A 12,366-nucleotide genomic window follows, 5' to 3' on the forward strand; every position below is an offset into this window, starting at 1 on the left:
GTATTTTTTTGTGAAGAATCAACAACAAGTGGGACACAATCATGAAGTGGAACGACATTTATTGGATATTTCAAACTTTTTTAACAAATCAAAAACTGAAAAATTGGGCGTGCAAAATTATTTAGCCCCCTTAAGTTAATACTTTGTAGCGCCACCTTTTGCTGCGATTACAGCTGTAAGTCGCTTGGGGTATGTCTCTATCAGTTTTGCACATCGAGAGACTGAAATTTTTTCCCATTCCTCCTTGCAAAACAGCTCGAGCTCAGTGAGGTTGGATGGAGAGCATTTGTGAACAGCAGGTTTCAGTTCTTTCCACAGATTCTCGATTGGATTCAGGTCTGGACTTTGACTTGGCCATTCTAACACCTGGATATGTTTATTTTTGAACCATTCCATTGTAGATTTTGCTTTATGTTTTGGATCATTGTCTTGTTGGAAGACAAATCTCCATCCCAGTCTCAGGTCTTTTGCAGACTCCATCAGGTTTTCTTCCAGAATGGTCCTGTATTTGGCTCCATCCATCTTCCCATCAATTTTAACCATCTTCCCTGTCCCTGCTGAAGAAAAGCAGGCCCAAACCATGATGCTGCCACCACCATGTTTGACAGTGGGGATGGTGTGTTCAGGGTGATGAGCTGTGTTGCTTTTACGCCAAACATAACGTTTTGCATTGTTGCCAAAAAGTTAAATTTTGGTTTCATCTGACCAGAGCACCTTCTTCCACATGTTTGGTGTGTCTCCCAGGTGGCTTGTGGCAAACTTTAAACGACACTTTTTATGGATATCTTTAAGAAATGGCTTTCTTCTTGCCACTCTTCCATAAAGGCCAGATTTGTGCAATATACGACTGATTGTTGTCCTATGGACAGAGTCTCCCACCTCAGCTGTAGATCTCTGCAGTTCATCCAGAGTGATCATGTGCCTCTTGGCTGCATCTCTGATCAGTCTTCTCCTTGTATGAGCTGAAAGTTTAGAGGGACGGCCAGGTCTTGGTAGATTTGCAGTGGTCTGATACTCCTTCCATTTCAATATCATCGCTTGCACAGTGCTCCTTGGGATGTTTAACGCTTGGGAAATCTTTTTGTATCCAAATCCGGCTTTAAACTTCTTCACAACAGTATCTCGGACCTGCCTGGTGTGTTCCTTGTTCTTCATGATGCTCTCTGCGCTTTTAACGGACCTCTGAGACTATCACAGTGCAGGTGCATTTATACGGAGACTTGATTACACACAGGTGGATTGTATTTATCATCATTAGTCATTTAGGTCAACATTGGATCATTCAGAGATCCTCACTGAACTTCTGGAGAGAGTTTGCTGCACTGAAAGTAAAGGGGCTGAATAATTTTGCACGCCCAATTTTTCAGTTTTTGATTTGTTAAAAAAGTTTGAAATATCCAATAAATGTCGTTCCACTTCATGATTGTGTCCCACTTGTTGTTGATTCTTCACAAAAAAATACAGTTTTATATCTTTATGTTTGAAGCCTGAAATGTGGTAAAAGGTCGCAAAGTTCAAGGGGGGCGAATACTTTCGCAAGGCACTGTATGTAACTGAAGACATGGGAAAAGTTGTGAAATAGTGAAAGTAGCTGCCTACAGATCTGAGTTTGATAGAAAGGGGAAGTAGACTTGGTCTTCCTGCTGACTCAGTGATGAGACCTACTATACAGGCCAGGCTCACACCAGGGATGGTCCCAGTGGACTTTCTCAAGCTGTTCACACTGCATTTTCCCACAGTTGCAGACCAGAGGCTATACTAGTGTGTGTGTGTGTGTGTGTGTGTGTGTGTGTGTGTGTGTGTGTAGCTATCTGCTGGTGAACTCTCTTTCTGACTCTTCTGTTTCTTTACAGCTTCCAGCATCACCACCTTCTCTGGTGAGGCCAACCTGTGTCCCAGGTGCAGCAAGAAGGTCTACTTTGGTAAGTAGCCATGGCAGACTACCAGGCTCAGAATAAACTGTTAGGTGTTAGATTACAACTGGACCTGTCGTGCAGTTGCCATGGTGACGTGTCCTCCTGTGTGTCTTTTCCTTTTGAATGACATTTGAGCATTTCCGACACACCTGCCGCTGAGGTCATTGACTTCTAAGTTATTGTGTGTGTGTATGGCAGCTGAGAAGGTGACGTCCCTGGGGAAGGACTGGCATCGGCCCTGTCTCCGCTGTGAGAGGTGCAGCAAGACCCTGGCCGCCGGCAGCCACGCAGAGGTAGGAGAGATGAGGGGAGGGAGAAAGGGATGAGGAGGGGTGTGAAAGAGGCAGGAAATTTAAACAGGAAGGGGCCAGCTGCAAAAAAACAATCAATGTTCAAGGGAGTCCGTCTGAGCAAGGCACAACACAGAATCACTGAACTACGAATCATCTTGGATCTTAAATAACTGCTCATTATGTTATCAAGATTAGGGAGTCTACACAGCACCTTGCTCAAGCCGGCACCTGAATGGCATAAATGCGTCATAATTAGGATGTTCTGAATGAATACATGGTATGATTGCACATTTTCATACAGTGTCTTTTGTGTTATAACAGCATAATGGCCAGCCATACTGCCACAAACCATGCTATGCTTGTCTCTTTGGACCCAAAGGTAGGTGCTTGTCTTTACTCAACCACTAGGCGGTACTGTTGTCCATAAAAATTAGCTATACTTTAACAATAGCCTATGCTGGGTGTTATAGCTGTTAAAAGAAACTACTTATATTGCACTTCCTACATAAAAGTGACACAAAACCAAAATAAAATAAGTGATTTGTTATACTGTAACACATTCTCAGCATTTGATACTGATGCCTGTTTGTCTGTGATGTTCTTGTGTCTCCAGGAGTGAACACTGGAGGTGTTGGCAGCTACATCTATGAGAAGGAGGTCAGCACAGAGACCCAGCCCTGAGCTACTGCAGTCTGTCCTGTCCCCAGCCTCAACCTAAGCTCTCCAATACTAATACCTCAATCCAACACAGTATTATTAACACTAGGCTTTAGCCCCTATAGCTCCTTCTATAAGCAGCCCTGAGAGACCCAAGGCCTCTCTTCCAGCTCCTCCCATTTAACCCCTGACCCCAAATATTTCACCACCTGGCCCAGCCCACCTCAACCTCCTAGCACTGCAGTCCTCTAATATACACTAATATATATACATATACACTGACCAAAAGTATGTGGACACCTGTTTGTCGATTCCAAAATCATGGGCATTAATATGGAGTTGGTCCCTTCTTTGCTGCCACAGCAGCCCCCACTCTTCTGGGAAGGCTTTCCACTAGAAGTTGGAACATTGCTGCAGGGACTTGCTTCCATTCAGCCACAAAAGTATTAGTGAGGTCGGGCACTGATGTTGGGCGATTAGGCCTGGCTCGCAGTCTGTGTTCCAATTCATCCCAAAGGTGTTTGATGGGGTCAGGACTCTGTGCAGGCCAGTCAAGTTCTTTTACACCGACCTCGACAAACCATTTCTGTACGGACCTCGCTTTGTGCACGGGGGCATTGTCATGCTGAAACAGGCAAGGGCCTTCCCCAAACTGTTGCCTCAATGTTGGAAGCACAGAATTGTATGCAATGAATGTTATAGTATGCTGTAGCGTTAAGATTTCCCTTCACTGAAACTAAGGGGCCTAGCCCGAATCATCAAAAACATTGGGGCAGGTAGCTTTCTCCTGGCATTCGTCCGTTGGGACTGCAAGATGGTGAAGCATGATTCATCACTCCAGAAAAAGCGTTTCCACTGCTCCAGAGCCCAATGGCGGCGAGCTTTACACCACTCCAGCTGATGCTTGGCATTGCACATGGTGATTTTAGGCTTGTGTGCAGCTGCTCTGCCATGGAAACCCATTTCATGAAGCTCCTGATGAACAGTTATTGTGCTGACGTTGCTTCCAGAGGCAGTTTGGAACTCAGTAGTGAGTGTTGAAAATGAGGACAGACTATTTTTACACACTTCAGCTTTCGGCGGTCCTGTTCTGTGAACTTGTGTGACCTACCGCTTGTTGCTCCTCAACGTTTCCACTTTACAATAACAGCACTTACAGTTGACTGGGGCAGCTCTAGCAGGGCAGAAATGTGACGATTTGACTTGTAGGAAAGGTGGCATCCTATGACGGTGCCACGTTGAAAGTCACTGAGGTCTCCAATATTTGTCTATGGAGAGTGCATGGCTGTGTGCTCGATTGTATACACCGTTCAGCAATGGGTGTGGCTGAAATAGCCACATCCACTAATTTGAAGCCGTGTCCACATACTTTTGTATATATAGTGTAGCTTGACACTTCCCAAACACTTTATTAAATTATATTTTATTTACGCTTCAAAAAGAAAAAATAATTTATGGAACACAATTTAGCCCTGAGTGGGTTCTTCATATTACTGTATGGAGCTAACATTCTCTCTCCCCACTGAAACATAAGTTCTTCACCTTTTATGAGTTCATGATTAGTTTATGTCATGTTTATGTATATTTACGAGCGTGGATATAAGCACATTATAACCCCATATACAATGTTACTTTAAGAACTGCAATAAAAAAAATTTTACTTCCCTTTTATTTAACTTTAAGTACCCTTAACGCGGCCTTTGAGGGGGAGTTTAGAGAGGAGACCAGGTGAAATAGGTCATATGATCCCTGTCTGTAACATAACAAATCTATTTCCTCAGAGTAGTGATACATGGTGTTTTTAGGGGTGTTGCGTTGTCATGGTAACATGCTGACAGGCATGCAGGTGTACCTGGGAGAGAGGGAGTAGTCTGGCGGCAGGTGCAGGTGGTGCTGTTTCAGGACAGGAGCACCACTTTAAATCCCTCCTGCTAGATTTATGGGTTAAGACCTAGATTTATACAGTTTTGGCCGCAGACTACATTCCTGATCAAATGGATGATATAAAAAAAAGTTTAAGTTCCAGAAAGAGTCTGGATCATTTTAAAAGATGGTATTTTAGGGTTGTGGGTCAATAAGGGTAGCCAGGTTCATGATCTGTTTGTACTGTTTTGCCTATGGTCATTGCACGTCAATGGATACCATAGTATCCACACAGCACATACACATCTGGAACCAGGCTATTTTGAGGATCCTGTTACTGGGTTGACATGGTACAGTAGATTGTTTATGCACAGTACTGCATTGGGTTCCAGACATGGAAATCATTTTAAATTGGGTTTGAAATAAACAGGATGTGTTTATTCATTTGTTAAGAATAAGAAGACTATACCAGTAAAATTGCATAAGGAAAGTGCATTGTACTATGGCTATGGGACAAATGAATGAAGGAAGGAAAAGAAGCTGGGGCAACATAAACTTGTAGGATATAGAGTGATGACCATCGATCGGTAAGCTGTACAATTCGATATGGTTAGAATGTTACTGTAGTAAGAACCCCTTGATGTATTTCTACCTGAGATTTCTATGAGCTAACTGAAGTATTATACCTTAGTAGGAGGTAGCCAATAGAAACACAGGTGCATCTGAAATGGCACCCTGTTCCCTGTTTAGTGCACTAATTTTGAACAGGGCTCCCGTCAAAAGGATTTCACTATGTAGGGAATAGGATGCCATTTTGGGACGAACACAGAGTAACTGAAACACTGCAGACAAAGCATTATGTTAGAATGTGCTTTAGTATTATATATATATATATAAAATAGGACTGTTGTGATGATTTGATTATAATGATCTGTTATGAACTGTTTTGTGTAGTAAGGCTTGATTAAAACACATCAGGAGTCACTGTTTGTAGAGAAATAAAATGGCTGCACTTCAGTCCTGCTGCTTCCGTCTTTTTAATCCCTTAATTAAACTTTCTATGTATACTGTTGATCTGATCTCCTGTGGTTTGTGTGTGTGTGTGGGGGGGGGGGGGGTTATCCCAGAGCGTATAAATATACTGTACATCTTTACATTTACAGTGCCTTCAGAATGTATTCATACCCCTTGATTTATGCCACAAGTTGTTGTGTTACAGCCTCAATTCAAAATGAATTAAATATGTATTTTTTTCTTCCATCTCCACACAATACCCCATAACGACAAAGTGAAAACATGTTTTTAGAAATGTATTGAAGATGAAATACATAATGTCATTTACATAAGTATTCACACCGCTGAGTCAGTACTTTGTAGAAGGACCTTTGGCGGCGATAACAGTTTTGATTCATCTTGGGCATGTCTGTATCAGCTTTGCACATCTGGATTTGGGGATTTTCTCCCATTCTTCCTTGCAGATTTTCTCAAGCGCTGTTAAGTTAGATGGGGAGTGGTGAACGGCTATCTTTGTCTTTTCACAGATTTTCAATGGGATACAAGTCTAGGCTTTGGCGGTGCCAATCAATGACTTTCACAATCTTGTTCTGAAGCAATTCCAGCGTTGTTTTGGCTATGTGGTTGGGGTCATTGTCCTGTTGGAATGTAAATCTTCGCCCCAGTCTAAGGTCGTTTGCCCTCTGAAGCAGGTTCTCTTCAGGGATTTGCCTGTATTTTGGCTCCATTGTTCCCTCTATCCTTACCAGTCTCCCAGTCCCTGCCACTGAAAAGCCTCCCCATAACATGTTGCTGCCACCCCCATGCTTCACGGTAGGGATGGTGTTAGACGGGTGATGAGCTGTGCCTGGTGATAGCGCTTTGCATTCAAGCCAAAGAGTTAAATTTTTGTCTCATCAGGCCACAATTTTTCATGTCCCTTTTTGCAAACTGCAAGTGTGTTACGTCCTCGTATATTACCAAGGTGATCTCTCCTTACAATAAACACATGTCACGGTGGTTCGCTACGCTGTGCCATGAGATCATCTGTCGTTCGTTTTAAAGTGAACTATTGCATGCTAGGCTGGGCAGAGTCAAATATTTCAAGGAACACACAGAGACATGCGTGCGTGCGCACACCTTCACACATAAACACACAACTGGGTATGAATGGAAAACAATCAGGGGTTAGAGTGATTACTTATTAATAGTTGCTAGTGCCCTGCCCACACCGTGTATGGAGAAAAGGTACACATACACACACAGTCAATACAACAGAACAGACCATGTAACTCATGATAACCTTTGACCAACCCCACCCTGTAGTCTGAGCTGAGATCAACTCTTCATAAACCTATGAACAATCAGGCCAAACCTGCTTCTTCATAATACATACCATTGGGATTTATTTGGACCTTATTCTGCTCTGGTTGTGTGGGATGTTTGTTGTGTGAATGTCACAATACACACACACACACACACAACATTACTTCCATTACCCCAGGAATCAGCTTCTGTCTGTCAACAAAGGCTTGGATGCTATGGGCATGTTATGCATGTGTAGTGGGGCAGTGGAGGCTGCTGAGGGGAGGACGGCTCATAATAGTGGCCGGAACGGAGCAAATGGAATGGTATTGAACACCTGGAAACCACGTGTTTGATGTATTTTATTCCATCCCGCATATTCCACTCCAGCCATTACCACAAGCCTGTCCTCCCCAATTAAGGTGCCACCAACCTCCTGTGTGATGGTATGAACAGTAATTATGTTTACTGCGTGCTACTGCCTGCTATTGTTTGTAAGGTTTACTGACCTCTTTAGTATGCGTGGGCTGGTTCTGATGATTTACAGTCATAATGCCTTTAAGTTAAAAACACACACCCCCACACACACACACACACACACACACAGTACCTCAGGTAGCAGTCCCTCAAGATGTACCCAGGCCCAGACCTAGCTCCTTGTGTGAAGGCAGGGGACTCCACCAAGCTCCCCTCAGGGCAGTGGACTCCCCCCAGCTCCCCTCAGGGCAGTGGACTCCCCCTAGCTCACCCCAGGGCAGTGGACTCCCCCCAGCTCCCCTCGGGGCAGTGGACTCCCCCCAGCTTCCCTCAGGGCTGTGGACTCCCCCCAGCTTCCCTCAGGGCAGTGGACTCCCCCCAGCTTCCCTCAGGGCAGTGGACTCCCCCCAGCTCCCCCCAGGGCAGTGGACTCCCCCCAGCTCCCCTCAGGGCAGTGGACTCCCCCCAGCTCCCCCCAGGGCTGTGGACTCCCCCCAGCTTCCCTCAGGGCAGTGGACTCCCCCCAGCTTCCCTCAGGGCAGTGGACTCCCCCCAGCTCCCCCCAGGGCAGTGGACTCCCCCCAGCTCCCCTTAGGGCAGTGGACTCCCCCCAGCTCCCCCCAGGACAGTGGACTTCCCCCAGCTCCCCTCAGGGCAGTGGACTCCCCCCAGCTCCACTCAAAGCAGGGGAGGTCCAGGTGTCTGTCCACATGGTCTAAACTGTACAGTATGTGAGGTTTGGACATCTGGTCCAGAACAAGTAGTTACATTCCTACTTTACAACATAATGCCATTCATTGCACAGTAGAGAGGGATGTGAATGTGTTTAATTGTGATTATGTTCATTTGCTAGTCCCAGGTTTAATTGCTCACTAATACGGAGGTCCTCATTAAAACCCACTGGAGGATAGGAGCAAGAATGAAGCAGGCCTGGGTTCAAAGGGTATTTGTTCTCTTTCAAATATTTTGAGTGTTTGATTGAGCGTGCCTGAGTGGCAAGCGGACAGGGTTTACCCCTTGGGATTCATCTGTTGAGTCTGTTGTGTCAGGCAAAATCAAAATCAACCGCAGCTAAAGCATTCGAATAAAACAAATCCTATTTGACCCCCAGTCTGGAGTGTAACTTGTATCACTTGTGTCAGCCAGGCTTTAGTCTGGTGAGGACAGGAAGTCTTACAGCCAACCAGGCTCATCATACCGCTGCTACCTGGGGCCAGAGGGATGGGAGGATGGAGGGAAATGAGGGATGAGAGGGGTGGGAATGCATCCATGCATATTCAATTGTTGAAACCAGATCCAGATTTGACTGTAACTGCCATTGCTCATTCATCCCTGAATTGCTAGAGCACACACACACACACACACACACACACACACACACACACACACACACACACACACACACACACACACACACACACACACACACACACACACACACACACACACACACACACACACACACACACATCCTTCCAACACGGGCCTGTAGGATGCACAGTAAATGATTATGGATCTCTGTTGTAGAGAGTCAGCCTCTTTACACAATTGATACGTTAAAGAGGGGACTGGTTCATGCTTCATGGTTTACAAAAAGCACTCCCTGAGTTGCCATTCCTCAAGACAAGAGTCCATATTTGGCACGTTCTGGAGTTACACACTCAATTCTTTATTGTGTAGCGTGTTCCGAACGGGTTCCGGAGGTGGTGTAGTCAGTGTTTTTGTTCTCGGAGTGAGAAACATGGGACTTAGCAACTCTCACGCAAGAGCGTTCATGTGCAGTTTAGTCCAGCTGGAGAGAGAGAATTATTATTCCTCCTACAGACCATTATTGCAGTTTTAAGTCCAAGTGAACATGGTAGCTGCTAACACCTGGTATTGCAATCGTTCAATGTATCTGTTCCATAAGCTGTCACTGCAATTTCATACTGTACAGAGGGAAAATTATCATTCAGTATATATTTCTGTTCTCCCAGCCAATCCTTGGACAAACGGACAAAATTATACATAATGACTCAATTATGGTGCCCAAAGTGCAAATATGTCTGTCTGTGAAGTGGAAAAAGTAGAAATAAAAATGGAGTCAGTACTGTAATGAGTCTTCATTTCTCCACTTCGGGAATTGGCTTAAGAAAGTGAAAAAGCCTATGGTTGCTTTGCATCTACTTTATACCGCGAGATCACAGTAGCACTTCAGTTACCAGATGCGCTAGAGAGCCTGGAAACTCTGAGCAACACATGAACCATGTTAAAACAACTCAAACAATAAAAAAAAAGGGCACTTTGAAATAAAAAACAATCTTATAGAGAGACGCCTACACACCGATGTTGAGTTGAAACGTGCTGGGCAACGGGGTATTTGCGTGGGTACGTGCGTCCGTCAGGCGTGCATGCCTGCGTGTGTGTGTTACAGAGCTTTTAGAATTGGCCGGGCCCACTTCTTTTAAATGAATCCCATGACTCAGTGACTCTGAGTGCGTCTGATAACGTCTTAAAGAATTCGTCCTTTCCAATAGTATTGTGTTTTACTGATGGAAACTGGAGAAATATCCTGCCATAAAACAGTGAAGTTGAAGCCTCTGAGTCTCCGCCTGCCTGCGCTTGTAATCTTGCTGAGTTGTAGAGTTGCTCTTTCTTTCTTATTGAACAGTTCTGAGCCTGATGCCCTCTCACTAGTACAATGCCATAGCTTGGGAGTCCTAAAGCAGTAGGCTTCTTATCAATTGACCCAAACAGATGTGAGTTGTCCCATACCTCATTCTGCAGACAATAGGAACGCCTCATATGAGATCTCCACTCCAATGCACTACGCATTTCTTCATATTATCCAACATAAGTAGGGGCTACAGCCCTCGAACTCAAATCTGGGCCTTTGAAGCCAGTTCCACTGCTTTTTCCATTCGTCACCTCTAATCAGGGACTGATTTGGACCTGGGAAACCAGGTGGGTACAATGAATTATCAGGTAGAACAGAGAAGTAGCAGTAGTCCTGACCTCTTGGGTAAGATTTGACTATGAGTAGGGTAAGTGTCAAGACACTACATTATTCTAGCTTTCCCCATTGAAGGTTTTTCTTACTATCTTTCCATCATGTATCACACCTTTGCTATTAGACGACTACGGATTCACGTTGAGACAGCAGTTTCTTGTTATTACTCTGACTTGCATCCTGAGTCACTGTGCACAGACCAGACTCACCACAGGAACTAATCTGACTCCAGACTACAAAAACGGCACCCTCTCTTTATAGTGCACTATTTGTTTGACTTGGGCCCATAGGGCTCTCGTCAAAAGTAGTGCACTAAGTAGGGTATAGGGTGCCATTTGGGACACCGTTTCTGACTTTAGAGCACAAGCACACTGGAGGTTTCACTTCCAAAGTATAAAAAAACGAGAAGGGTTACATGACTACCGTGGTGGCAGTTAGCAGTCTGTCCTCCCTGCGTTGAAAGCTTATTGCCATGAAGAGAGAGAGAGAGAGAGAGAGAGAGAGAGAGAAAGAGAGAGAGAGAGAGAGAGAGAGAGAGAGAGAGAGAGAGAGCAAAAGCAAAAGAGAGACAGAGACAGAGACAGAGAGAGAATGCAACATTCTGCTTCGAAAAGTACAGACCCTGTTCTCCCCCATTCGTCCAAAATTATTTGGAAAAAACAATTTGGTCTTTTGTCATTCTGTGGAACTTTACGAGTTGTTTTGACGTGGTTGGCACGGAGAGAAGTATGTTAAAATATTCCAACCACAACTGAAGTAAATTTGTATATTTTATCTGAGTGAGCATGTGCATGGAATTTGTATATTCAGCTTCTATTTTCATTGTGGTTACCAGTTAGGGGAAGATTAGGGATAAGAGAAGGGATGGGAGAGACATGCACCATTTCACAGATGTTGTTACTGATCACCCCTCCTCCCCCACCCCTCCTTTTCTCTCCTCCCCCTTCCTCTCTGTGACCAGTTGGGCATGCCTAGCTGTCTGTGGTATGGCTTAGTGGAGAGTGACACTGAAGGTCTTTGTTCAAGAGGAGAGGGTGAGAGCAAGGGAGAGAGGGAGAGGAGAGAGAGAGAGGGGGGGAGGAGAGAGAGAGAGAGAGGGGGAGAGGAGAGAGAGAGAGAGAGAGAGAGAGAGAGAGAGAGAGGAGAGAGAGAGGGGGGAGAGGAGAGAGAGAGAGAGAGAGAGAGAGAGAGAGAGAGAGAGAGAGAGAGAGAGAGAGAGAGAGAGAGAGAGAGAGAGGCAGAGACAGAGAGAGTTCCGCGCCGGCCGGTTGTCGGGTGTCTGTTGGGTCTTGTTTGTGTCTGTTACTGTGGTAACAGCGGTGGGTCAGTCGGTCCTGTGACAGCGGATGGGAGGGAGGGAGGTTAGTGAGGCGGCTGCCAGCCAGCTGCTGGGTGATGGAGGGCGAACGGGCGGCTGGCCGTAACCGTGGAGTTGAGGGTGTTTCCTCGGAACAGGGTGTGGCAGCGGAGGCTACAAAGGCCACGAGGAAGTATCTGGCTTTCCCTTCTGGCCATGGGACAGATTGGGATAAATCCCAGACCCACCCTTCCGCTCCCTTTAAGACTCTGGTCCAGCCAGACCTCTCATCCTCCCTCTCTCCCTCCATCCTCCCTTCAGTACTTTGGTCCAGCTGTTTAGTGGACAGGGTGGGTGTGAGAAAGAGCAGAGGGCTGCGTCCCATGAATCATGTCTCTATGAGTGGATGGGCCTGGCCAATGGAAGTGGATAGGGACTTATTCAGAAGGATAATGTCAGAATGTTTGTATCATGGAAGTGGATAGGGGTGTTCTTTTCCCAAGGATAAGGTCATAATGTTTATATCACATTCCTATCACTTAATGTCAACGATAATTGCCTGGCCCACGGGTGTAG

The 12,366-nt window shown here is 45.4% G+C and overlaps 1 protein-coding gene across 1 annotated transcript in view; it reads left to right on the forward strand.

The window, feature by feature from the left end:
• The window catches only part of crip2 (cysteine-rich protein 2), a 55,838-nt gene extending 50,037 nt beyond the window's left edge, over positions 1-5,801 (forward strand). Inside the window, exons 5-8 of the mRNA XM_021573862.2 lie at positions 1,854-1,922; positions 2,115-2,209; positions 2,531-2,588; positions 2,823-5,801. Coding sequence (XP_021429537.1) covers positions 1,854-1,922; positions 2,115-2,209; positions 2,531-2,588; positions 2,823-2,890 — 290 coding nt within the window. The 3' untranslated portion in view covers positions 2,891-5,801. The remainder of the gene's footprint in view (positions 1-1,853; positions 1,923-2,114; positions 2,210-2,530; positions 2,589-2,822) is intronic.
• Positions 5,802-12,366: the final 6,565 nt, after the last annotated feature.

The sequence above is a fragment of the Oncorhynchus mykiss genome, chromosome 19, assembly GCF_013265735.2.
Source record: "Oncorhynchus mykiss isolate Arlee chromosome 19, USDA_OmykA_1.1, whole genome shotgun sequence".
Taxonomy (NCBI): Eukaryota; Metazoa; Chordata; class Actinopteri; order Salmoniformes; family Salmonidae; genus Oncorhynchus; species Oncorhynchus mykiss.